Source organism: Sciurus vulgaris (assembly GCF_902686455.1).
Source record: "Sciurus vulgaris genome assembly, chromosome: 2".
Lineage (NCBI taxonomy): Eukaryota > Metazoa > Chordata > Mammalia > Rodentia > Sciuridae > Sciurus > Sciurus vulgaris.
Window position 1 is genome coordinate 31,435,300 of NC_136462.1, and position 26,920 is coordinate 31,462,219.

A 26,920-nucleotide genomic window follows, 5' to 3' on the forward strand; every position below is an offset into this window, starting at 1 on the left:
TGCAAAAGAGAAAGGTCAGAGGCATGGCGTACGAGGGTTCTGCAGCCCTTCAGATAAGTACAGGTGTCCCCTGGGCCACTGTATCTCCCTCTCCTCCACTTCCTAGACCCAGTCACTAACTGTATCTGACAGGGCTTTAAAGGAATGTCTGAGAGAGCACAGTAACCATCAACTCTGACTGGGCTTTCTTTAGTTTTAAAAAATGGCTTATTAAAACTTTGCTGACTTTACCAAGATCGCCATATTTAATAAGAGGCCTCAACAAATTTGAAAGCAAAAGATGAAGAGAGAAAAAAGCCATACGCTGTAATCACCATAATTATACAACCCCACTCTGAGTTGAAAGCCGCCCTGGTGAAGCCTGAGAGAGGCAGGAGTGTCATCTGTGATCAGGCTGGTTCCTAGGACAGCTGAAAAGAATATGACAGGAAAGCCCTTACTTCCCGTCCCTGGAGTTGGGTTGAAGATAAGTTCCCAAGGCAGGCTCCAGGAGGAGCAGAGGGCAGGGAGGGCAGGTCCTCTCTGGGCTGAGGCCTCTGAGGCAGGTTCTGTTCCTGGCCAGGCTGAGGTGGTTGATATGCCAGCCTGTCCACCTGGAATCTGCAAGTGGCACGGGGTAAAAGGCAAATGACTTTGGTCATCTTTGTGCTTTCAACAGAATAACCTTCTGGATGGCAACTGTGACAGGCCAGGCTTCCTCTGAACCAGCACCAGGATGCCCCACATACATGGCCAGGTCAGTCTCCATGTGCCAGTGAATGCCTGTGTCCTTTATTTGCTGACCTCCTTTAAGACATGCAGGGGAAAGAGCCCTGTTGCCCAGGGCTCAGCTGCAGCAGCAGCAGCAAATGACTTTTAAAAAGAGAGAGAGAGAAAGGCAAGGATGACATGTGAAGGGCAGTAATTCCACTTCTCCACAGTTTCCCCTGCTTCCGGTGTGACATCATCTGGTTTTGCTCCCTGAGGGCAGAGTCTAATCTGCATCCTCTGGGTGCCCTTCCTCCAGTCTCAGCCAACTCCCTCCATAGAACTGGTTCTCCTTTTCCATACCTTGTAAACCACTGAACAAAATATTTAATGCAGATTAGAATTCCATTCGGAAGAGATAACGGAATCCAGAGCAGAAAGCTACGTGACAACACCTTTGACCACTCCGCTTCTAAATGTTAGGCCAGGGACCTCACTGCTCCTTGGGTGGCATATTCCACTGCCACTAGGATAGCACTTGCTACTGTTAGAACATTCTTCAATAGAGTGACTTTCCTTATATTATCTACACGTTTGTTATAATCTTGCTCTCTGGGACAATCCAGAAGTGTCTGCTCACTCTGGAAGACAAATGCAAATAGACCTCATGGGAGTATTCAGCTTGCTTGGTGGCTGGACATCTTTGTCTCCTCCTGTGTCTTCTGACCTGGCTTCCACAGTCCTTTCTCACCCCAGTTATTCACTTCTGTATTTTTTGTAGTTTATTTAGTTGTTTGTTTTTGTTTTGGGGGTAGGGGTGCTAGGGATGAACTCAGGGACACTTGACCACTGAGCCACATGCCAGCCCTATTTTGTATTTTATTTAGAGACAGGGTCTCACTGAGTTGCTTAGTGCCTCGCCATTGCTGAGGCTAGCTTTGAACTCATGATCCTTCTGCCTCAGCCTCCCAGGCTGCTGGGATTACAGTCGTGCACCACCATGCCCAGCTATTTTTGTAGTTTACTAAAGTCCTTGGTAGAAAAAAGATGCTGGGGAGGGGGGGACTTAGAACCAAGACTCCACATAGCTTAGATCAGTGCAGAACAGGGGCCACGCTTCTCTTCTTTGATTATTCTGCTTTTGTTATCATAGCCTAAATTGCTTTTTTTTTTTTTTTTTTAAAGGCGGTCACATCCTGCTTTTGCTTGTATTAAGCTTGTAGTCAACTACAACCCCCTGATTTTTTAACTTGGATTACAGTGAAAGTGAAGGCTACAAACGCCATCCTATAATTGTCAAGTAGAATTATTTTTAAGCATCAATTTCATCTGGTTAACTTTTACCTAATTGTTTTTGACCTGATGGGTCAGCTGAAAGAGGTACTTTTGAAATATAATCTCATTCTCAACCTCATGAGCAATACCTTCCAGACATGGATCTTGGAATAGGTTTGGTATATTTGTATTTTTATCCAAGTCATCAAAAGAGGATATCGGAGAAGTCAGGACCATGGCTGTGGGCCCCTGCGGTCCACTCTCAGAGATCACCTTTTTGGTTGACACACGTTGATTATTAACTCATCCTCTCCTGATCATGAAGCACCACGAATATTCTTCTTTACCTGTATGTGGGCAAATGCAGGGCAGTAGAGGTGGGTAGGGGGAGACGTTATTTTCAATCTTATTGCACTGATGACAGGTAAGAAGAAAATTTTCAGGAGCAGGGATGTGATTATTCGGGTTGCCATCCTATAGTAAGACAGGCATGGGGGGATGGAGAGTTCCTGCTCAAATATGACACCAACAAGAGCCATTCCCATTTGGCACAGTACTGCCACTTCTCAGGCCAAGAGAATCTGAGTGGTTAGGGAGCATTGAAGAACCACAGTTATCTGGGCCTGACATTGATGGGTAGCTGCACACACCCTCCCCTGTCCCATCTTCCCATCCATTAAGGAGTCACGAGCAAACCCCCAGAGCCCTTTCTCTCCCGGGCCTTCTGGAAAGCCTCACAGAGCTGGAAATCCCACTGTGCTCAGCAATCCTCAGCAGGGTCCGCTCAGCCGCTTCTGCCTCAGAGCAGCATCTTACAAATCATTTCTACAGATGGAGACAGATCCTGTCCTTCTTCCAGAATGTCGGCGTTCCCAACTCCACCTGATCCAGGGAGACTCATTAGCTGCTTTAATTAGTGGAAGCATCTCTAGTTGTTTTCACTGGGTGTTCATTTGCGGGAAACTTCACAGGGGTCTTGAACTTCCCAGTCCTTTGACCTGGACCTCTCTGACTTCTCTCTCAACTCTCCAGTTTGGGTGAGAGGCAGAGCTGGGTCTCCTCTTGAGTTTGACGTTGCAGTGTTGTCCCTTCTTAGGACCTGCGATTGCTCAGCCAGGGGAGCCTCTCCCTCACTCCCTTTGTTGTGCCCTGCTCCTCTGGCAGGACTCAGGCAGATTCTGTCCTCTGTCCTCTGCAGAGGTGGCTGTCCTGTCTCCTGAGTGGTCTGCATTTCCTGCTGTTAATCCTGCATTCACCTTCATCCTTCGCCTTGTCACTGGCCAGATGGGAGCCCACACGTTCCTGTGTGACCACATGGGGACAGGTGCCAGAGTGACTGCAGGCTGAAATCCCACGACCCTGCCGGCCACTTCTAAAGGGAGCGCTCCTTCTAGAAGGATGTCTTTCCTGAGTGGGGGTGGGGAGGAGGCAATGGATAGCAAAGGTCTGCGAGTCACCTCCCGAAATAGATCCCCGCCTGGCGCACGCACACAGTTTGCCCCCAGCCTGCCTCGCCGGGAGACTGGCAGGGTACGCGATTTGGATCTGAATCAGCGGCTGTAAACACACAGCTGTGCCTTTCTGCCTCAGAGGAGTTTGATTTTCACTTGACTGCTTGGCACATTGGGGTCTAGGGAAGGCAGGAGTGGGCCTGGGCGGGGGGCAAGGCAGGGCCAGCAAGGGGAGGCAGGGGCAGCTGCCCCCGCAGAGCCTGCGCGTCCCGGGTGGAGGGGGCTGGATCGCCGCTGGCTTTTTCCCTGGGTGGACTCTCCATGGAAAAGGCAGTTCGGGTTGCTTTTGGCTGATCGGATGAGCCATCAACTGCAACAGCTGGGGGTTCCTCCTTCCAAGAGGAATGACAGGATGGAGAGCTGGTTTTCCCCAAAGGACAACCAAACTCTGATCTTTTCTGGTAAATAAAAATCTCGCCTCCCCCCCAACACGGAGCATCCCTTCATCACGGGTTCTACCCGCCACCCGATTTTGCCTTCACATCTTAGAGTTCATTTGTGAAAAATCGACTTTCGTGTTTTCATCTTTCAGCTACAAAACTGAAATAGTAAATGTGTTTTTCAAGCCTCACATGCAACCAGGATACAGAGAAAGGGCTAGAGACTGGGAGCCTCGGCCCAGCACTGATCATGTGGGCGCTGTCTCTCATAACCTTTCCCCATGTCTAGCGCAGGATGGCCACAAGCTGGCCTCTGCTCCCCGGGGAGCCGCAAGGGTGGTAGAAGGTAAGTGGCAGCAAGGCCGAGGCTCCAAAGCTCTCATTTCATTCCTTCCCATCCTCATAGGACCCCCAGGCCCCACGATGCATGGGGCGCTTCTGCAGAAGCCACCCTGGGGCCCACCCCTCCACCCACACACAACACTGGGCATCAGACCACAGGGGTGGGGACCAGCACTGGCAAGGTTGGTAGGACAGTGTCACTTATCCTGTTCTTTGTGTCCCCTTCCTGTCCTCCAGCTACTTTCAACTCAGGGGTGGGGCCTGTCCTGGAGGGCAGGGAGCCTGTGGCATTGGTTCTTGTGCAGATGCTTGTCTAGGGTTTGCAAATAGACCCCCGCTCTCTCTCCTCTACCCATGGTTTATCTCCCAGCCTCAAAGCCCGGCAGACATTTCTGAATCAGGCAGCTAACTGGGCGGGAAGGCAGCTTCTCCCCGGTTCTTAAGGGGTGACTCATTCAACTCAGAAATCCCAGGGCAGAGAGAAGCACAGACCTGCAGATCACCCCAAGAGGAAGGGATTATCAAGCTTATCGAATCCACGTCATGATACAGAGGAAAAAAGCAGTTTTCAGAGAGGGCTAGTGATCTGCCTGAGGCTACAGAGCTAGCCAGCAAAGGCTGAAAGTCACTCTGCCTGGGGGGCTACTTCCTGAATTTTAATGTGGGGGTCCATCTCCATCTCTAGCCAGGGCCAGGGGTTCACTGCAGCTGGTTGGATGGGAGAGGTTGGCACTAATATCTATGATCCCAAAGAGGTCCAAGGATTGTTGGCATCAAAATCAACCCTGTGTAAAAATTTTTAGCCATTGGTCCCTTGCTGCTGAAAAAGTTTTTTTTTTTTTTTTCAACTGAGGTCAAAGCCTCTGGGGGCTCTGCTGCCTGGAGGTATGTGAAAACATTCCACCAGGGCTTCCTTCCCCATGACATCCTGAGGAGGAGGGGAAAACAACAACCTCTGGGGAAGGAGCTGAGGCTGGGTTCATTGCCCTGTTCGTCTCCCCTCCCCCCTGCCAGATGCTCCAGACTTCTACTTCTGGTCAGCTCCCAGCCTGGAGCTGGAAGTTTCTTCCTGCAGAGTTGCCTAGGGTGGACGGGTGAGCTGTGGACCTCTGGGCTCTCAGTGCTTGTTCCTTGGCTTTAGTCTAGGAGGGAGGGAGCAGCTGCTGGTTCTCGGAGCTTCCTGTCTCCATCTGATTTTATTGCTGCTTCCTTGGCAGGCAGGCCAGAGATGCCACTGGTCATGTGCTGAGGCTCCCTTAGCTGCTGGCCCTCACTGCTGCACTTCCAAGGAGCATCGTGGCAAAGACAAACCTCTATGTTCTGCTAGGAGGTGAACGAACACCTGGTTCTCAACACCTCTCTCCTCCATGGCCTCCAGAATGTGCTTAGGCACCATCAACTCTATTTCCCATCTTTGTATCCCAAGACTAGAGCTGAAAATCTCTCAACAGGGCAGCTGGGTTTCAACTGAGCATTGAGGTGGAGGTGTCCAGGGAGGTGGTCCTCTCTCCAGAGTCAGGCCCTGGGGAGGCCCCAGCCCACAGCCTTTGCTGAATCCTGTGGAATCTAGAAACAATCTAAGAGAGACCATGGGTGGTGAGCTTCTCAGTTCTGGTTTTCCATGTCCCCAGTGTCATCTGTCAACCACAAACCAAGAAGATGGCAGAGACTGGCAGGCTGGTTGGCACTGACAGAGCAGCAGGAAGTAGGTCTTAGTTTGAAAAGTACACTCTGTCCAGTCAGTAATGCCTACTAAAGAACCTGAAGACAAGATGAAGGGTGATGTAAAGGCAGCTCACAATGTCTAGCCAGGGGCTCACTGCTGGGGTTTTCATATTTTATGGCACTATAAAAGGAAACTTGCCAGTAAGCAGGATTAAGGAGAGGCAGGCTCTGGTTAATGAAGGAATCCAGCTCAACTTGACTATAACCATGTTGGTTGTTACCACCATCTTGGTTGTAACCACCATCTTGCATGCCTGGTGACTAACACACATTCCAAACCCAACAGGATAAACAAAGTTGTTAAGATAGTCAGTCAAGCATTTTGCGCTGGCTACTGACGTTTGGACTGTTTCTTAACTAATATTTGACATGTTAATAGTTTTTGAGAAAGCCTAGGTACATTCCAGTTAATAAAGGCCACCTTTGTCTAGCTTAGTATACAAACCCTTTTCTCCTGCTCTTAGGTGTGGGATGTATGTCACCCAAGACACTGTCCATAAATCCCTAATAAATTGTACTCTGTGCAATCCTAGATTTTTCCATCTCTTTCTTTGATCTCCTGGCACCTTCCGTCTTTGATGCCAGTTCTTGTATACCAGATTTTCCCCAAACAGGTTCAGGTGGCCTGAGGCTATGTCTGGGGGCTACCTTGAGAAGTTACTGTGTGTTACAGCTCTTTCTGAAATATAATAAGGTCCACCAGGTATAGTGGTGTGGGTTATTCCTGCACAAGGACAGCTGAAGGTCAAGTAGGGACTGAAATCCAGACTGTGTTTTGCTTGGCCAGCCAGGTACCAATGGGGCTGGAGTCCTGTTTTCTGTTTGAATGAAAGTATACTATGGGCTATTTGCACCTTGCCATGGACTTTCAGCCATTTAGTCCTTCACCATCAGAAAAGCAGTGTTTTAAGCAGGCTCTATGGTTCTGGTCTGCCAAATGATGCAATGCTTGGCACAGCATCCTCAGACATTTTCTTGGCATATTCAAGTCCTGGATGACTTAGAAGGAAATTTCTATGGGAATGAGAAACTCCCATAGCACTACCTCTACTGGGGAGGGACAGACCCCTTCTGCTAGGGAGGGACAGAGCCCTTCTGTACCCAAAGTAGCATAGCCCTAGAAGCTTCAGCAAAACACTCAAACTACTCCTTAGGATCTCATCCACAGATGATCCCTCCATATCATGATACACTTTGAGGAGACTTGGAAAGGACAATGTGTTCTTTCCAATTGTTCTCCTTTACCAAGAAAAGAATGGGTATTGGCATTTTCTGCAGGAGGGGGTGTTCTAGATCCAGATTCAGTCTTGACTGACTGACTGAGCTGTCCAACCACCTGGATCACCACTTTTTTTTTTTTTTTTTCAATTTATTAGTCCTAAATGAGTGAGTCTCATGTCCTTGACCTGTGAGCTACTTTGCTTCACTCTCCCACTTCCCCATTATTAGCCCTATGATGTGGGTGGTCTTCTTATACATTTTTCCCAGCAACAGGCAAATGCTATTAACTAGTCCTTCATTTAGTTTGACAGTTTGCAGATGAAACAGTCATGTGAATTTTCTTTTAGAGAAATTGAACACTGATATCAAATTGTAAGGCACATTGGTTGGTTGGTTATGTTGGATTAGAGCACTGCGAAGTTGAGATCAAATTCTTGGGTTCCAGCCTTGAGTAGTATGAGAGATGACAATGTTCTATAGGTATGGGCCATATCGCTGTACTTAGATACATCCTTGGGTTTGTGGTGTTACTCCAAGAACACAAGAAGCATGGTTAGATCAATGGAAATCCATCTCCACCACTAGAACCCAAAAATACGAGTATACCACCCAGTATGGTCTTCTGTTCATGAAAGAGAAGCAGGGAATTTAGGACTATATTTTTTGAAGTTTGGGTCTTTTATCATACAAATTCCCCAAATCTCAGGAGCTTAGGGTATTTTTCTTCTCCAGCCCACCCTGACAACATCTCTGTAAATTCTCCTATGTGTGCTCTCAGACTCTTGGAGGGTGGCTGGTGTTTTCTTGTTCTGCTTTGTTAAGAGACCTTGGAGAACCCCTGAGCCAGCACCACTTCTGGGATGAGGGAACATCAATAAATGCTCCTCACAGGGCTTCATTGAAGCCATTCTTGCCTTTTCTGATACCCACTTCTTAGGAAAAGCAGCCTAAAGATGTTTGCACATCTTATCCAAGTACCAGGACACCTCTCTTTCCTCAGCCCACACAGTCAACCTGAAAAGCACCGCTTTTCTGCCCAGAAATACTCTGCTTTTCCTCTTCACTTTGCACCTAAGAGTCCATGTTGCCCACACAGTCCACTCTCAACTTAATCAAATCCCTGAACATTCTCCAGCCACAGCAGCTAGGCTTCAAAAGACACAGAGGCGCCCACTACTTTCTATCAAGCCATTGTGGGGGCAAAGAAGTCCCATAGGCCTTGCCTCAATGGCTGTTGCACCTTCTTGGTATGGGAAACCCCATGGCCTTGGAAAACCATCCATGAGGACAGATAAGGGACCAACAGGCCTTGCGTTCTGCATATTCTGATTTCTCATGAGGAAAGACCACAGAGAGGGAAAAACCAAAGAACAGAAAGGATGAGCACCCATGTTTTAATTACCATCTACCAGAGTTATTGTGATGTCTACCTCTAGTGAATTCAAAATAAGGTTTAAATGCAGTTAAAATGCATTTAGCTATGACAGGCACATGACTAGGTTGCTTTCAACCCAGGGTTCTTGGAATTTAAGTTAAAAGGATGAAATTAGGACACTAATCATATACAGTAGCCGTGCTTTACAAGGACTTTCCTCTTAGAGGTGGGAAATTAGCATCAGTGGGGTTTCTCTCTTTGGGAAGGGAACTGTGATCAGTTCCATGTGCAGAATCCCGGTTCCCTGGCTGCCATCTTGGTTCTCCCTAGTTTGATGTTAGTGGTGCAGTCTGGGCACCATGAACTCAGTGGCTTGTTTTTGATGGGTCTGTGAATGAGCAGGATAGAGTGCTTCCTGTGCACCAAGTCCTATGGTCAAATCTTGCCCAACATGGAAAGGGGAGATGGATCTGCACTGTTCTATAGACCATGGTGTAGAATCCCCACTATGCACCACAGCAAGACCCCTGATCAACTATTCCCACCCGTTACTGTGGGTTCTCTGCTGTGTCACTGTGTGGGTCTCTATCTGTCTAAGATGGGTGTGCATGGGGGAAGGTCACTTCCCTACAGGGCAGTGTACCTCTAGCCTGTTTTTATTCACTGTCAGAATCAGGGCCTGGGGAGCTTGGCAAGGCCGTTCCCTGGGGGAATACCAGGGACAAGGCAGGGACCTGGCTACCGCCCTCCTCTCCCAGTCATACTATGCAAATGAGGCTGACAGGGGGCTGCAAGGGACATAGGAACTCATGCAGAGACCACTAACACACACACCAGCTAGATCACATTGCCAGAACCCATGCAGCATGGCCACTGTCTGCACACAGCAAAAGCCATCTACATAGCAACACCAGCTTGCGACCCGCACCAGCGTGACTGTCAGAGTTCACAGAGGGAAATTTGGATTTTTTTTTTTTTTTTGAGATGCGTGATGGTTCTGAGCCAATTTGCTTCATGGAATGTTCAATGGCTTTCTCCCTGGGCTGCTGCAGAAGATGCACAAACCGCACAGTCCCAACAGGAGTGGGCCCTTCCTCCTCAAAGCCCTGAACAGAGATCACACACCCAGGCTGAGGCTGGGCGGTTGGCAGTGCAACTTCTGCAGAGGGAGCTGCCTGCTCTTTTACAAATTCATCCCTAGAAGAGAAGCTGCAGACACTCGCAAAAGAAAAGGGGTGAGTTGAGGGGAAAGCGTTGGAATCCCTCCCACCCCAAAGAAGACGACAACCAAAAAAGGACAAATTTAAAAGAAAAAGTCCAAAAACCAAAACCAAAACCAGAAGAAACGCTGAGGGAAGAAAACCGTCTCAACTTACCACACTGCGAGTGAACTTTTCTAGGGAGGTTCTACGACCTTGCTCACTTTCTGGCTTTAGGGGGGGAAAAAAAAAGGTAGGGAGAAAATACAGAAAAAAAAAAAAGTCTTCAGCTTACACGTGGTTTCCAAACAGCAGCAGCCACAGCTAAAGAACAAAAACCAAAGCCAAATGGGGCGAAAAACGGGAAAAGAGAAGCAGCCAAAGCTGTTGGCAGCCGATGGGAGAATCAGGAAACAAGCCCAGGAGCAACTGCACTGCCTCCTTGCAGCAGTCAGGAGAGGGGAGTTGGCTTCCCGAGGGGCTTGGACCAGGAGACCAGGGAACAGGAGCCCTGGCTTTGCACAGGGTGGCAGTGTGGCGGTTGCTCATCTTGAGCCTCTTGCTCACTGCTTCTCCTGGCCACTCCCATGAGCAGGCACCCTGGGTGCTTGTGGCCGGGAGGCTGGGGCTCCAAGTAGTGACATAGAACAGAGTAGCTCCGTGGACCGTGAGGCATGTGTGTGGGGGGTGCTGATGGCATGGGGAGGTGAAGCCATCAAGTCATCTGTGAGTCTGGGTCAGGACTGTTCTCTCTCTTGAGATTTTTCTGATCAAAGGAAAGTTGGCTGACTTCAGTGACTTCCTAATGACCCTCTTATCCTTAGAACAGGAGGGTCTATTCATGTCCTCAGCAATTTCAAAGGGCCTGGGACCTCAGAAGACAACACCATGGGGAGTGTTCTGGACAGAAAATGCTCTCTCTGTACCCAGGCAGGTGGTGCTTTCAAGGTACACTCACCAAGTGCTACTGGCGGTAGGCACCTCTTGGGGCACTCTTGGCTGAGGTTCCCAGGAAGGGGCCTGTGAACATGCTCCCAAGCCTCGCTGCACTCTACTACAGGAAGAGAGGTGCAGGTGTGCCTGGCCCTCTCCCCAGGTTTCCTATCTGGGAAGAGTAGAATTCATCCCCAATACCTACTGGTTTATGCTAGAGCCCCATTCCAGGGTCCTGAGCCCCAGGCTGGGGAATTCAGAGAGGACACGCTCTCCAGTGGACACACACCTACACCCAGCAAATAATTGAAGCTGGGTTGCTGAGGAAGCAGTCAGGTGCCTGTGGGTCTTCAAGATGTACTGAAAGCAGAGCATGCGGTGGGGGGGCAGGCCAAGGCAGCCATCTGTCAGGGTGGATAAAGTCCGAGGGCTTCCTTGGCAGCCGTGCCCCGGCCTGCGCAGCCAGCTGCCGGAAGACAGATATGAGATTGCAGAAAGAAAAAAAAAAAAAAAAAACAAAAAAAAACCATGAGTGACATGCCACCACAGAGTTGGGCTGGGCTTTCTTCTCATACAAGGAACTAAAGGACCCATGCCTGGCTCTGGGAACCAAATCAGGACCCTACTCTGGGGATCGCCAGGCTCAGCTTTAATACCATAGCCCAGGTGGCATACCTTTAGTTCAAGTCGGGCTGATCCCAGCTCCAGCACTATGTGCCTATCATTCCTGTCCCCTGGTCACTGAGTTCTTATAGAGGGCAACCTGACTTCTCTGGCTCCTCTGCCTTGAACAACATCCCTGAGCTACCCTGGAGCCCCATAATCTTTGGTAATTAAATGTTCTGGAGTAGACCTCAAAACCCCATTTGCCTGCTCCTACCCTACCCCTTGAGAACCTGGTTCTTCAGAACAACTCCTCTTTTAAATTTTTTTTGCAAATATTAGAAAAGAGGAAGAACTAGGGAAGAAGGATCAAGAGGCAGTGCCTCCAGACTCCATCAGGGGTTGCTCTCAGCAGAAACATGAGGCTAATTTGTTCCCCGTCTTGGCTGACAGTTGTGAGCCTCACATGCCTATTATGACCTGGAGGTAATATTACACTGGAGCCCACCTTTGGAACCAGAAGATCTTCTAGGCCTACCTGAGGGTGCCAAGTTACAAATCTGATCCGTCTGGAGCCTCTTAGAAGGAAATGGAAGGAAAGGTAGGTTTTGTCAGTGTTTCAGGAAACAGCTTCTCAATTTTAAGAGGGTGTTGGCATCTGTAAGGGCTTTCTGCCCTAAGCACCTCCTTCAGTTTGAAGGCTGGGAGGGCAGTGGTAGAACTTCTAGTGCCACGTTTCTGGGAAGGTGTTAGTTTCTTCCCTACGCTGATGACTCCCTCGGAGCTTTCCTCTTGTAGGGAGGATCTGCGAGCTCAGGCAGCTCAGCTCACTTCCTGTTTCAGGCTCATCTTCCCTTTGTGGTTATACCCACAGGGAGACCGGACCGCCTCTGACTTCTCCCCGAGATGTAGAGACAGACCCACATGGGTCTTAGAATGTCCCCAGATTGTGATCAGTTTAGGTGACTTGGGCCTCAACAAATGAGAAAAACTTACTTTGACCTTCTCCCATGAGATCTGACTGGAGATACCCAAAGTCTCCGCGACCTTTCTCTTTCAGTTCTTGAAAACAATGGGCATCAGAGCCACGTGTGGGGGTGTCGTCCCCCTCCAACAGAACCCCTTCACTGACATCTTTCAGCAAGGGAGTAGGCAAAAGGCCAGGTTTTGCCTTCAGTGACACCTGAGGGAGGAAAGCAGGACCCCACAGAGCTGTGTTTCTGACGTTCTGGCCGTGCTGGGTGGCCTTTTCTCCTTCTCGGGCCATCGGGGCTCTTCTGAGAATTGCCGAGGGTCAGAGGCAGACTATGAATGCTCCCCTAGACTCCAGAGTTATGTGGTACCAAGCAGACACGAGAGAGGACCCTGGCATGTGAGGTTGATGGTACACAGAGAACGGGCCATGACTGAAAGGCAGCCTGACAGAGAGTCTGTGGATGGACAGCCCCTCGTGTGGGGACAGGGTTGGGGGGCTGGGAGGGGGTGAGACCGAGGTGCATGTGCTCCTACGTGGCAAGGCAAAGAAATCCAGAATGTGGTGCACATCGAGCCCACTTAACCACATGGGCCTCAGCTCAGGTGGACAGCACAGAGGGTGGGCAGGCATTCTAGAACCATGAGCCCTGTCTCTTGCCTCCCCCTTCCCAGCCCCATGACCCTCCTTGCTCTTCCTTCCCTCTTCCCAGAAACCCAGTTGAGTTCATCTCTGCTCAGTGACCCTCGCCACCTGCATGCTGAGGGTCCCTGGGTTGGCCCCCCAGATCCCTGACTCCAAGGGCCTCAGGGGGCCCTGACTCAGTCTAGGTGGAGCAGGAGGAAGGAGCTGGGATGCAGTTACTTCTTGGTTGAAAGAACAGGGAAACATTGTGGGGCAGGTGAGGGCAAAGAAGGGTGTGTTGAGGAGACACCAGTCCCCAGGTTGGCGTCAGATGCCAAGTGACCCCCCTAAACTGACCAGGCAGGTTTACTGCTCAGTTGGCTGCCCCAATCCTTGCCTCACACTCATCTCTAGGCTGGTCGGGAGAGAAGGTCTGTGGGGAGGGAGCTGGACTTTGCGGTGAAGGGCTCTCTTTGAAATGCTAAGGTTTTTTCTGCCCTCTCTGCCAGCTCACCACTCCTGTGCTGAGCCCCTGTGGCACTGGTATTTGGGCACACTCCCTCCTGATAGGCAAACCATGCAGAGAGAGGTGATGGGGACAGGGAGGCAGGATGCTACATCCTGGACCTTGGAGGAGGGCTGAGGTGGTGACAATCCTAACTGTTGGAGGGGAGCAATCGAGAAGAGAAGAGAAAGAAGAAAAGAAAAAAATAAATAAAAACCCAAGGGATGATATTCTCATTTCACACCAGCAGCAAGCAGCAGGCAAGAGTCGATAGTGCTCAGGCAGGGCAAGCCTGTCCTTCCCAGAGATACCTTCTTCCTGGCCAGCAGCATGTCCTGGTAAGCATTGGACCGGAGGAAGCGGGCGTAACTGTCACTTTTCATCAGCTTGTAGATATGCTCCTGGGGGAGGACGGAGGCAGGGAGACACAAGAGAGAACTGTCAGTCAACACTGAAGCAAATTATAACCCAAATGATCACTTGTTTGGGGCAAGAAACTAAGGAGCCTAGGTATGTGTGATGAACCGAAGGAAACGTTACAAAGCTTCCTCCCCTTCCAAATGCATACTCAGAAATACAAAAAATAAAATAAAATAAGTAAGTAAGTAAATAAATAAAATAATATAAGTAAATCATACTTTTCTCTTAGAGCAAAAGATCCTTGAGGATCATGTCCCAAAGGATTTGTAGTTGAGTCTGAGTGTCATGTTGTGTTGTGTAATGATTAAAACCACAGGCACAACAAGAAAAGGAAATAAACTACGGATACACCCAACGAACTTGGAAGAATTGCAAAGGAGTTATGATGAGTGAAAAAGTCAATCCCCAGGTTATATGCTACATGATCCCATATAAAATTTGTCTTAAAATGATAAATTATAGAAATGGAGAACAGGTTAATGGTTGTGAGAGTGGAAGGAAAGAAAGGGAGGTTCTAAAAGGTGACAGGAGGGATCTTTGTCGTTGATGGGTGGTTCTTACCTCTTTCACATGTGATAATGTTGTGCAGAATTAAATACACACACAGATATATCAGTACGAGTAAAACTGGGGACTCTAAATAATGTCTGTAGATTGCATATGTCAGTATCATGGTTGTGCAAGAAGTCACCAAGGGGGAACTGGATAAATGGACATCTCTGCATTGTTTCTCACAACTGCATGTGAATCTCTAAGTGTCTCTAAATAAAAAGTTAATTTAAAAACCCCCAGGCAATGATGCAATTGGGTCAATTCGTGCATGTTATGGCCACTATCTTATCCTGGAAGGGAACTCTTGGCAACCAGATCTTGGGTCATGTGGGCACATATGCCAGGCCTGAAGGTGGTATCCAGGAGGAGCAGGTGTGGAGGTATGGTACTGCTGCTTCTCCTGGGCGCCTAGAGGCATCTACATTCTGGCCTTGGCAGTAAATTTCACCTGTCCTCCCACTAAATCCTATAGGTGCCTGGTCCTTGCTAGTAGATTTATCCTCGTAAAGGATGGGAAAATCCTGACCCTTGAAAACAGAGTTGTTGGTAGAAAAAAGGATTATTTATCCATTGAAGTGGAATTTAGTCCTGCTGCATGGGAAAACCTGATTGTCCCAAGAGAGGACCTGTTAGGAGGGAGGGTAGGCCTTCTCCAGGGAGGGAGGGATTGGTAGCAGTTGGCCTAGGAGAAGAAGCATCTTTCCCATGGTGCTCACTGTTATCCTGTGAAGCTGGACAAAGGTTCCAGCGCTCAGGAGGCATGCAGAGCTGGTGAGTGAGGGGAGGGTGCCCAGCTGAGAGCAGGCCTGGTTATTAGGGACCTTTTCCTTGGCTCCTCTTCCCAGAGGAGGACATAGAAGGAAAAGGCTGAGACCTTCCAACACTGTTTGGCCAGAAGAGATGCTGGAGTCATGGCCAAACCTTGCTAAGACTCTCTCTTCCCAGATCAAAAGAAAGTGAAAGGATAATAACCAAGATATGGAGTTGACTTAGTCTGATCTATCAACAGCTGTGTGGAGAAAGGAACTGTCGCATATATACTTATATTTACATTCTGTTATAAACATTTAACAGAGAACTATTCAGTCTTAGAAGAGAAGGAAATCTTGTCATGGACCATAACATGAATGAACCAGAGTGCGATAGGTGAAGTAAGCCAGGCACAGGAAGACAAGTATGGCGTGATCTCACTTATGTAAATCCAAAACCATCAGAGTCACAGAAGCAGAGAGTCAAGTGGTGGTTGCTGAGGCTGCTGGGGTCCATGAGGATTGGAGAAATTTGGTCAAAGGATAGAGCATTTCTGCTAGACAGGAGGAATAAGTTCAAGCTAACACACATCATGATAACTGTAGTTCTTAACATACTATATACTTGAAAGTTGCTAAGAGCAGATTTTAAGCATTCCCAGGAAAAAAAAAAAAAGAAAGCATGTGAGGTGATACATATATTAAATAGCTCGATCTACCTGTATATAAGTATATGTGCACACATACACCGTATTCACACCATAGATATATAAGGGTTTTTTTTTGTTACTTAAAAAAATTAAAATCAAAGAAAGTGAAAGCAGAAAGCAAGAAATGTCTAGGTCCCCTGCAGGACCCTTTGCACCCCATCTTCATTTGGATCCCAGAGTCCTATCTGGAACCGGCTTCACTCTTCTGAAGATGCTCCCCTCTGTTCAAAGGCAGGGTGGTAACCCCACCAATGAGAACAGACTCACTACAAGGAATCAAGTGGAATTAAATAGTGGCTTGGTTCTGAGACCATTTGGATGATCCAGATATGAAGTGTGAACATACTGCATGAAATGTTTTTCTGGAAACTTTATACAGAAGTTCATTCCCTCTAGTTTACGTTCCTTGAGGGTGGGAATAGTAAGTTTTTATCTTTCAAAGGTGCATAGTATACAGCACAGTTTCAAACATTCACTGAATTTACATAGTGCTATGCTTTGGATATAGTTTGAGTGTATAACCCAATCATCCCCAGAGTGCTGAGAGGTGGTAAAACCTTTAAGAGGCGGGGCTTACTGGGAGATAGTTAGATCACTGGGGGATGGGGGAATCACCCACAGAAAGGATTAATATAATTCTTGCAGGATGCCAGTTAATAATTCCCATGAGAGTGAGTTGTTATCAAAAGAATCAGTCTCACTCCTGAATCTCTCTTGCTACCTGTCTCATAATGTGATCACTCCCTGTCCATACATACTACCATCATGATGTCATCTACCATATTGTGATGCAGCCAGGGGGGCCTTCACCTGAGGCACAAGAGACAGAAATCTTTATCTTAGACTTTCCATCTCCAAACTGTGAGCTAGATAAACCTTTTTATAAACCATCCAACCTCAGTTATTTTGTTATAGTTACAAAAAAAATGCTTAAATATACGCAGTTTCTTGGTTCACTGAAATTTAATGTTATTTGAATTTCACATTCAGCAAGCTTGCAGGCTCTGTGCTTGCTATGGTTTATGAGTGGATCACATTCCTCTCTGTATGGAAGGAGATGAGGGCTGTACTCTGCTCAAAGGAGCATGAGCATTTTGGCTCACCCGTCCCTGACAGGCTCAGAGTCCAGACTGAGGGACATCATTGGTCTTTGCTTTCATTTGTTGTTTCTTTAAATTGTTCTAACTTTTAAATCTTAGGTACAAATGTTAACCCAGAGTAAAAATGACTCACTGTCTCCTTCTGTGTCAGGCATGGCTTCTGTCTGGCTGACAGAGCCAGGTGGCTCCTGAGTCATCTGGAAAGGCCTGTCCTAATATTTGGACTCTCTCCAAACTCCTTCTCAAAACAATGGGTGCTGCTCCTTGTTCTGTCCTCTCAGAGAGATCTAAATCCCCAGTACACATCTCATAATACCCCCCGACTCCTTAGAGGAGTAAGGAAACCTCTTCTAATCTGACACTTCTGGCACTGGCAACATATATCACTCCTGATCCAGCTAATTCCTACAGCCTCACGGTGGGCAAAAAGAGTCTGGTCCACTAAAAGAAAGACCTTGTTAACTGAACTACAGCAGGATAAAGCAAATGCCTAAACATTTAAACACAGCAACGTTCAGCAAATATTTAGTGAGCATCTACTATGTGCCAGTCATTGTGTTGAACCTGAGATTGCAGCCTGAACAAGACAAACAGGACCCTTGTCACATAGCTACATTCTATAGGCCAGGCAGACTTGGCAAGGTCATGTACACAACTGATTGGACTAACAGCTGCCAAGAAGAATAAGTTCAGGTGCTATGAATGGATATAACGAGGGATGACCAACCCTGCCAGAGGCAGGGAATGACCGTCCATCAACCAGAAAATGCCTTTTCAAGGTAGGAAGATCTGAGCAGAGCAGAGCAATGTGTCTTCCCATTCTCTGGGAACTGGGAGAGGAAGTCTGGGGTGGCAGATTTACGGTTGGAGCAATCGGAGCAGGAAGGATAATCAGACATAAGGAGGGAAGAGCAGTGGAGAGTGGGGTCCATATTCCAAGGGGTTGGTGTGGGTCCAAGGAATAGTTTCAGTACCACTGTCACCTTCTCTATGTCACACGGCCAACTCCAAAGCCAAGGACTGTGTGTGGAGAGAGCAGGAGTAAGGGCCCCAGCATTTGGAGGGTGGGTACCACGAGTTGATCCCATCCCACCAACCCCATTGCTAGCCCTTCAAGACCACGAGTCTCCAATCACCCCTAAAGGAACAAAACCAAAGCAGTCAGGCAGACTCAGAACCTGAGCATCGGCAGATCTCCCACGCCCCCTGCAGGGCCCCTGACTCCACCTCCTTCCCCACCGCCTAGGGATTCCTGACTCTTCCCTGTCCTGCTCCTCCTCCCCCAAGCAAAGAACTGCAGCCTTTGATGTCCCCAGTTATGGAACTGTGTTCCTTCCTCCTTGCCAGCTTTGTCTAGGAAACACAAAGACAGTAAACAGGGGGTGGGTGAGCGGAGAGCTGAGATTTTTCTGGGAATGAGAATTAAGATCAGACTCAGGGTCTTTGGCCATTTCCCAAATGCAATGAGTCGATCACTGCCAGGGACAGCAAGTGTACAAAGCTCTTGGCAATGACCTCTACTGATTTATGAGGGGTTCTGGTTTGTTTCCCTGTTCTGCAGACAACCAGTCTTAAGGGAAATGTATACCCAGAATCTGCAAAAGTGCAAGAGAGCCACTGGCAAGACCAGCCATGCCCCTGCTGAGGGAATTCCTGAGGGGCTAGAGAGAAAGAAGTTTTCTCTCTGCTTCTTCTGCTTTTCCTTGTCTTATCTTCCTCTTCCCTTCCTCCTCTCCTGCCCACACCTTTCTCTATCTGCTCCTACTTTGAGACGATCGAGTTGATTATAAACAAGCGAAGCTCCCTCAGGTTGCACCAGCTTCTGGACCCAGGGGAGAGGACCCCTTCCCGGGAGGGCGAGCGTGGTTCTCCACATGTTGAGAAGCCGGTGCTGGAGGGCCCTAAATCACACCGTCTTAGCCACACTCCTTAGTGGTGGGAGGGCATCACACCCCTGTACCAGGTGACAGTCACAGTACAGGGGTGCCACCCTGATGAGACGCACCACCTCCATTTTCCCTCTGGTAAGGATGCACTGCTTGCTTGGGAGGCTAAGGCAGAGGCAAAAACAAGCGGGATCAGTTGGGTCTGGGACGCACGTGGGAGCTGGCGTGAGCGAGGGGTACAAGCTGTCCCAACGCCACACCTGCTACCAATCAGCGTTTTGCCGTGCGAGTCCTCATTTGGAAACTTTTCTTTTTAGACAAAACACAGTGACTCTCACAAGAGGTGGGGACGGTAACCAGACAAATGCACGGGGCCCTGGCCACGAGCGTGCTGGGGCAGCTGAGCCCGTGAGAGTGTCCTGTGTCCTCTCCTTTGCGGGTTCCTACCACAGCCAAGATCTCCTTCCCGGCTTGCAACGTCCTCCCAGATGGGGAACCCCTCGGCCAGAGCCGCACGTGGAGCCGAGGGCCCCTCTTGTGATTTTCAAGTGCCGCGTTTTTCTTTTTGCGGGTGTGCGTGTCTCATGGTTGCCATCCATTCCTAAGCTTCCTGGAACAGCATCCAGACTTTGGGGGCCATTGGGTGCCTTGCAGTCACTGGAAGGAGAGTGAGGGACAGAACGTGACGTGCTGTGCTGTGCTGTGCAGGGTGATGGGGAAGGGACTGGGCTGGAAGTCAAAGACTTGGATGCAGGTCCCCCTTGGCCCTTTCCAGCTCTGTCAATTGTACCTTAAGTGCAGAAATGTAACTACAAAAACGACGACAGCTGCCAGGTGCCAATCAGCACCTCCTGTGTGGCTGTCCTCGTGAGAGATGTCACATGGATGGACAGAGGGTGGAAGATATCAGAGAAAGGAAAAAAGGAAAGCAAAGAGGATCAGGGGCAGAGTCCACACGACTTTGGCTGTGGGTGCCGCTCACTCTGAGGCAGCGCGCGGGGTCCACAACCCGCCTATGCCTGAGGGTTCTGAGATGACTTGCTCGTGGCAAGTACAGAGCAGCATTGGAACCCAGAGCTGATTCGTCCCTCTCTGATGTGCTGCCGTTCCTTGTCCTTGACTTGGATTCCAAAGGGAGTCAGTGTCTCATGGCTGAGACAGACTAAGCCCCTGCAGGTGAGGCTGCGGGATGTGAGGGGCCTCTTCTCCAGTTCTGACTCTGAGGAGTCACCACAGAGGTGGAGGCAGCCACCGTGGTGAAGCATTTAGGAACCATTCACAACCACTGCCATTAGTGATGGAGAAGGCGAAGACGGCAGGCACAACCAGGCTCTCCCTGGTTTCTCACCTAACAGCAGGCCACACACAGCTTGCCTTCCATACTTGAAGGAAGTTGTGAACATCGTTTGGAAATAAGGTGTCAACCTGGCAAAACATGGAGGACGCATGGCCCTTAGGAAGTCATGTGGGGCCAGCCTGTCTTCAACCAGAGCTTGTCAGACCTTAGCAGGGTTAGCTGAAGCCAGGGAAAATCAAATTCTGTCTCAACCCGGGTCCTGCAGGACAGAGGCTCCTACGGTGAGAAGGACCTGACATGGGTCATAAATCAACACCTGCTTAGTAAACATAGATGAGGCAACAGAAAAGACACCAGAGCAACATGGCATCTGTGTAAGTGAAAGACAGGTCACTGTGCCTCATGGATGCAGCTTCGGTTGATCATTTTAGGATTGTGTAGGTCCTAAGTGAGAAGATCCTATTTGGATTTCCTTAGTCTCCTAGGCAGGAAATGGGGGCTCCTTGTTTCCACATAAGGCATCATTCAAGATCAAGAGAGACTATAAGAATAAAAGATGCTTTGCCATTCCAAGGTTTCTAAGGAATCTCCACACCGCTTTCCAGAGTGGCTGCACTAATTTGCAACCCCACCAGCAACATATGAGTGTGCCTTTTTCCCCACATCCTTGCCAACAGTTATCCCACTCCTCGGCCTATACCCAAAGGACTTAAAATCAGCATACTACAGAGATGCAGCCACATCAATGTTCATAGCTGCTCAATTCACAATAGCCAGACTGTGGAACCAACCTAGATGTCCTTCAATTGATGAGTGGACAAAGAAACTGTGATATATATATACAATGGAATATTACTCAGCCATAAAGAATGATAAAATTATGGCATTTGCAGGCAAATGGATGAAATTGGAGAATATCATGCTAAGTGAGATAAGCCAATCTCAAAAAACCAAAGGATGAATGATCTCACTGATAAGTGGATGATGATACATAATGGGGGGTGGGAGAGAGTCGAGAATGGGGGGTGGGAGAGAGTCGAGAATGGAGGAAGGAGGGACTGCATAGAGGGAAAAGAGGGGTGGGAGGGGTGGGTGGGGGAGAAAAAAATAACAGAATGAAGCAAACACCATTACCCTATGTAAATGTATGATTACACAAACGGTATGCCTCTACTTCATGTACAAATAGAGAAACAAGTTGTACCCCATTTGTTTACAATAATAATAATAAAAAAAGATGTTTTGCCTTTACCCTGTAAAACATCCACACAGACACCCTCAATTTAACTGGTCAAAGGGCACTGTACTTTCATGTTGTTCAATCCCTGCACTCAGATAAGACTATCTTAGAAGACAGCTTCGTGTATTGGCTTTTACCTACCCGAATACCATGGGCTTTAACTTAGAAAATTGTTTTCTTTTCCTTCTTCAAGATCATGGGGTTTGGCACAAGAAATCTTTGCTGGGAAGTAGCAAGAAAGACATTTGGAATTAAATTCTCTGATTCCCCCTCTCTAGGAACTACTAGTTGCTGTAATAATAAACAGAAGCAGATCACGGACAACTGATTTGCTCTCTCTAAAATGCATCCCTCCCTCTGCTGTTCATCTCCCTAAAATAGCACCACCCACAGAATCAAATGAGTAACTCCCGAAGCAAGCAGTGCTGTGCGTTCTTTAGTGAAGTATGTCTGCATGGGAGTCTACCAGGAAATGCCCTCCAATCGGGGATTAATACCAGGAAACTTGGTGCAGTCTTGTGATGCTGGCATACAATGCCACCTCCTTCTCTACCGGAGCCAAGATGAAGTGTCTGCCTGCCTGGGAAGACTTCTACTTCTGAGTAATCTGGGACAAACATCGAAGCCCCTGGGCTTTGGCTTTCAAACAAAGTAAATGTTAGAAATCTTTCATTCCTTAATCAAGCTGCCTTTAAACATCTAAGTTTAGATAATAAAAGAAACTTTTCAACAGAGGCTTCGTGGTCGGTGTGGACGCCATGGTGTCTTCCTCAGCTCTTTTATCACCCAGACCTCCTCCTAGCCTTGAGGTTGGCATTTGATGATTCTATGAATTGATGAAGAGTGTGTAGAATTCTGGAAACTTCGGTTGAGGGCTATTTGAGAGAAAAGACCAAACTAGACACCTTATATTTCCGGAGCCTAGAACATCTGGCCCTTAGTGGGTATTTCTAGTGTTGCTGAATTGGAATATTTAGAAATTCAATTTAACCAATATTTATTGTTCACTATGTGAACTCCTCAAGAATCTTCAAAGTTTAAAGCTAAGGGACAAACTGGTCCTCCCCCTACCTCTCTATTTGAAATGATAGGCATATCTGAGAGAGTTATAATTCTAGATTGTCAAGAAATTGTTTCAGAGTGCCTCAAACTGAAACAGAGCATTACCTTAGTGTTGTAGGGACTTACAAAGGGTAAAGAAGAACATATTTTTGCTTCTATCAAATAACTTTCAAATCTAGAGGTCTTGAAGATACTCCAAGTATTGAGCAGGTCAGGAAAGGAGCCGAGTGTGGACCATCAGCAAAACTAGGTGGGAACCTGCAGGGACCAAAGCCAAGGGGTAGAGCTGGTTTTCCCGATTCAGTTGCCAATCCCTTTGAAGGACAGATTTCCAATGCAATCCAATCTCAGCGACCTGGTTTGTTTTCCTTGTAAAGAATGATGTGCCAAGTTCTGCCCAATGGCAAAGAGAATCCAAGCCTCCTATTTGCTGTGTGATTCCTTCAGCATAGAACTCCACGCCCCAAAGGTCAAGGTCTCCCAACTCAAATGGGAGAAAGAATGTTCATGAAATGGTTGGGCGGGCAGATGAACAAAGGGCCGAAAGGACCCAGGGACACAGACTTTGGAACATCCTTGGATTCTCCAAAGCTTTTAACATTGAAGCCAAACTGGCACTGTGCCAGCTACCTGCCTCTTGCTTCCCTTTGGAGGCTCTGCAAAGAGGCGAATGTCCTAAGAGGAAGCCTCAGGTCCTCGATACTTCCTGTGCTTTCATTCTCCTCTCCAAAAACTTCCCTCAAAGCTTGAGACTCTAAGCTCCAAGATTTTGATCTCTGCCCTGGCCCTAGGTCACAGCCACCACCGTCTGATTCACCCTCTTCCAGCTTGAGACCTTCAACTCTTTTCCACTGTCTTCAGGATGAGAAAGTTGAGGCTCTTAGGTGTCCACTCAAGGACTCCCACATTTTTTTTTTCTGCAAGAGCATACATTTACTCAAAAGAATTTCTTTTTGATCTTAACTTGGAAGGGAGACCAGGACGAATACTTAAGCTATTACTTTTGTAAGTTTGCATTTACAAATAAATATCACTTTTTGCTTTTTAAAGGAATTCTCAGGGTTATTAGTTCATCTGAGTGCTCCAAAATCTTAGTATGATGTGGAGAAGACACCCTCAATTTACAGATGAGGAAACTAAAGTACAAAAGCTCAAGGTGCTTGCCTGAGACCACATAGCCAGTAGATGATGGTGCAGATTTTCTGATGTCCTATGGTTGAGAACAGGGAATTCAGTTCCTAGCAGAAAGAACTGAGTCCTTAAGAAAAAAAAAAAAAAAAAAAATCACGGCCCATTTTTCCCCTTCCCCTCACAAGGCTAAATCTATGAAATTGGAACAACACAGCTAACAGCTGACGGCTCTGGTCACAGCCCACAGACCTTTATGGAGGATTTGGTCTTGGCCCAAATTTTCAAAAGAGCCAAACAGATCAGCAAAACACAAGTGCAAATGCTGGGCCCCGGCTGACAGGGTGTCTTGTGGAATATTTGCACAGGAAGCAAACACAGGCGGTTAACCTTGCTGTAACAATGCATGGGGGCAAATGAAAAATGGAATCCTCAGAGAGAAGCCACACCCCACCCCCAGTTCCCACTTCCAGGGGATACATAATCTCCTTGGGCCTCCACGAAGGCTACTGACTGCCAACGTAGGGCACATGCTCTTGCTTCTGAAGGTTTTGCAACCACTGTGGAGGGCATCTGAGAACCGTCATGACAGGCTGAGGTGGCCATTCTTAGCTCCTGATCTCGAGGGGGAATTGAAAGGACTTAGGTATCACTGTTCTCCCTTAGCAGATGGGCAAACTGAGGGAAGAAAGATTAAGTAGAAAAAGTATAGGGCAGAAACAGGACCAGGGCCTACCTTCTGGTTCTGGGCCCTCTTCTAGGGATCAGAGTTCCTCTAAGTCTCAGGGGACACCAGGCCCACAGCACTAACAATCAAGAAACAGTGTGATCTGAGCTGCAGACTCTTGGGAGTAAGTTGGGAGAAGTGAAGGCAAGGCCTTGCTGGTCAAGGGCTACTGCGAATTCTAACCTGCTTTTCTTAGCTGGAAAGTTCTGGTCTATACCCGCTCTGCCTGGCCAGGCAATCAGTGCTGACCAGGAAGATGGTGTGAGCTGGCTAACTTCTCTGTACCTTTCAATCCCACACAGAAATATGCTCGAGATTGATGTGTTGCTGTGACTGTACCCAAACCAAGTTTTCTCTAACCTCCCTCCTCATAGAAGCTTGGCGATTAACCATTCCCAACCACTCTCCTGTACCTTTCTGGGCTTCTGGGAGTATTTCAAATGATATTCATGATCTGTTGATTGACAAGGGGCCACAGCTACAGCCTTTGTTTCAAATCCATTCTTGGAGCTAAGAATGGCTTTTGTGTTTTCAAATAGTTGAAAAAAATTAAAAGAACTTTCTTTGTTAAAAAAAAAAATGGAATTTCATTGTCCACAAATAAAGTTGTATGGGGCACATAGCCATACTCAACCTTTTGTTGTTTATATTATCACATTGTAGCTGCTTTTGTCTAGCAGGATTGAACACTGTCACATTGACCATATGACCCACAAAGCCTTAAATTTATACTATCTCCCTTCAGGAAGAGTTTCATTTTCTAACTGCCCCTGGTTTAATGTAAAAGGTAGAATCACTTTATTTGCATAATTACCCTGTTATGGACTAAATATTTCATACTGTTGAAGACCTACCACCAGGGTCTTCTAGGTGGGGCCTTTGGGAGGTAGCAAGGTTTAGATAAGGTCATAAGGGTGGGGCCCCATGATGGGATTAGTGTTCTTGTAAAAGGAGGAAGAGAGACCAGAGTTCTTTCTCTTTACTACCTCGGAGAACACAGCAAGAAGGTGTGAGCTTCTACAAGACAGGAAGAGGACCCTCATCAGGAAGCAAATCTGCTGGAAACTTCATCTTGGATTTCCCAGGTTTGAGAATGGTGATAAGTAAATGTGTCCTGTCTAAGCCACCCAGTCTGTGATATTTTTGTTATAGCAGCCTGAGCAGACTAACATATACCTCTATACAAAAATGGAGGAAGAAAATACAAAGGGTCTCCAACTTGGAATGGATGGGTCAATTTACAACTTGTTTACTTTATGGTGGTATGAAAGCTATGTGCATTTAGTAGAACTAGACTTTGAACTTTGAGTTTTGATCTTTTCTCAGACTCGTTACATGTGGTATTTCAGTGTTGTAATACTGGGCGGTGAACCTCAGCTCCATGTCAGCCTTGTGATCACAAAGGGAAACCACTGATACTCTACAGTGTGCTGTGTTGTTAACCTGTGAGGTTTGGTAGCTTAGGTGTATTAAGTGCTTTTTTGACTTGTAGTACTTTTAACTTACCATGAGTTTATAGGATGCCACCCCACCCCATTGTAAGCTAAGGAGTATCTATGTATCAAAATAGGGGTTGAATTTTTCTTCAAGTATGTTATGCATAAAAGTATTTTTAAAAGACTATTCATGGCATTAGGAAAATAAAGTAGTCAATATGTTCCCTGTCTTACTGTGGGCCCGTCACTATTAGTGGTCAGTATGCCTCCTTTCCCCTGGTTCCCATTTCAAAACCCCCATAGGTTCTGCTATATCTGTCTTCTACAGGTGAGGAAAGGAAGACTCCAGGGGATTTACGTAACTTGCCCCAGGTCACTCTGCTCATCAGAAACACTTTGTGTATTTATGGTGAAAACATAAGAAACAACAGGGAACGGGCTGAAAATGAGTTGAGGAAGGGTATTTATTTGAGTTCATGGAAGACTGCTCTTCCAGAAAAATAGATCTAGATAAATGTTCATATTCGGTCCACCTCGCAAGATTGCTTTGAAAATGAGATATAATGTACTTGAAAGTACCTGAAAGATTGCAGAGCACTGTAGTGAAGAAGGTTCGGTATTCGAAACCTTGCCAAGTCATGATGTGCTGACTCTCAAATTCTCCCACGAAATCTTTCTTGGGTTAGAAACAACCTAAGTGTCCAAGAAGAAGGACTGATTGACTGAACTACAGTGCTTCCAATAAAGGAACGCTTTGCAACAGTCATGGAACCAGACATTGATCTCACCACTCCGCCAGCATGGGCAATGCAGCTTTCAGATTTCTCTGGCTAATGTACAATACAGAAAATGAGTGATAAGCTGTCATCCATGGTGTCTTTGAGAACCAGATTCTCAGCATAGAGAAAGGAGGCAGAAGCATAAGAAGATACAATGGTTTGGATACGTGATGTTCCCCCAAAACTCATGCGTGAGACTATGCAGGAATGTTCAGGGATGAAATGAATTAATCCACTAAATAGATTAATAGTTTGAAAAAAAAACGACTGAACTGGGGATAACTGTAGGTAGGTAGGGTGTGGCTAGAGGAAGTGGATCACTGGGGCATGGCTTTAGTGTTTCATATTTTGGCCCTGGTGCCTTGTTCTCTTTCTCTGCTTCCTGGCTGCCATGAGCTGAGCAGCTTTCCTCTGCCACACCCTTCTGCATGATGTTCTGCTTCACCTCAAGCCCGTAGCAATGAAATCAGATGACCATGAA

The 26,920-nt window shown here is 47.4% G+C and overlaps 1 protein-coding gene across 10 annotated transcripts in view; it reads right to left on the reverse strand.

The window, feature by feature from the left end:
- Positions 1-26,920, reverse strand: part of RGS6 (regulator of G protein signaling 6) — a 560,790-nt gene that overhangs the window by 18,617 nt on the left and 515,253 nt on the right. For 7 of the 10 annotated variants that reach the window (XM_079129805.1, XM_079129809.1, XM_079129804.1 and 4 more), the window contains exons 16-17: positions 13,665-13,754; positions 9,893-9,946 (exon numbers count right to left, since the gene is read on the reverse strand). In XM_079129805.1, the coding sequence (XP_078985931.1) occupies positions 9,893-9,946; positions 13,665-13,754 (144 nt within the window). Of the gene's footprint in view, positions 1-7,268; positions 8,905-9,892; positions 9,947-13,664; positions 13,755-26,920 lie in introns of those variants that run through there. The other 3 variants (XM_079129808.1, XM_079129813.1, XM_079129810.1) reach the window with 2 other exon arrangements.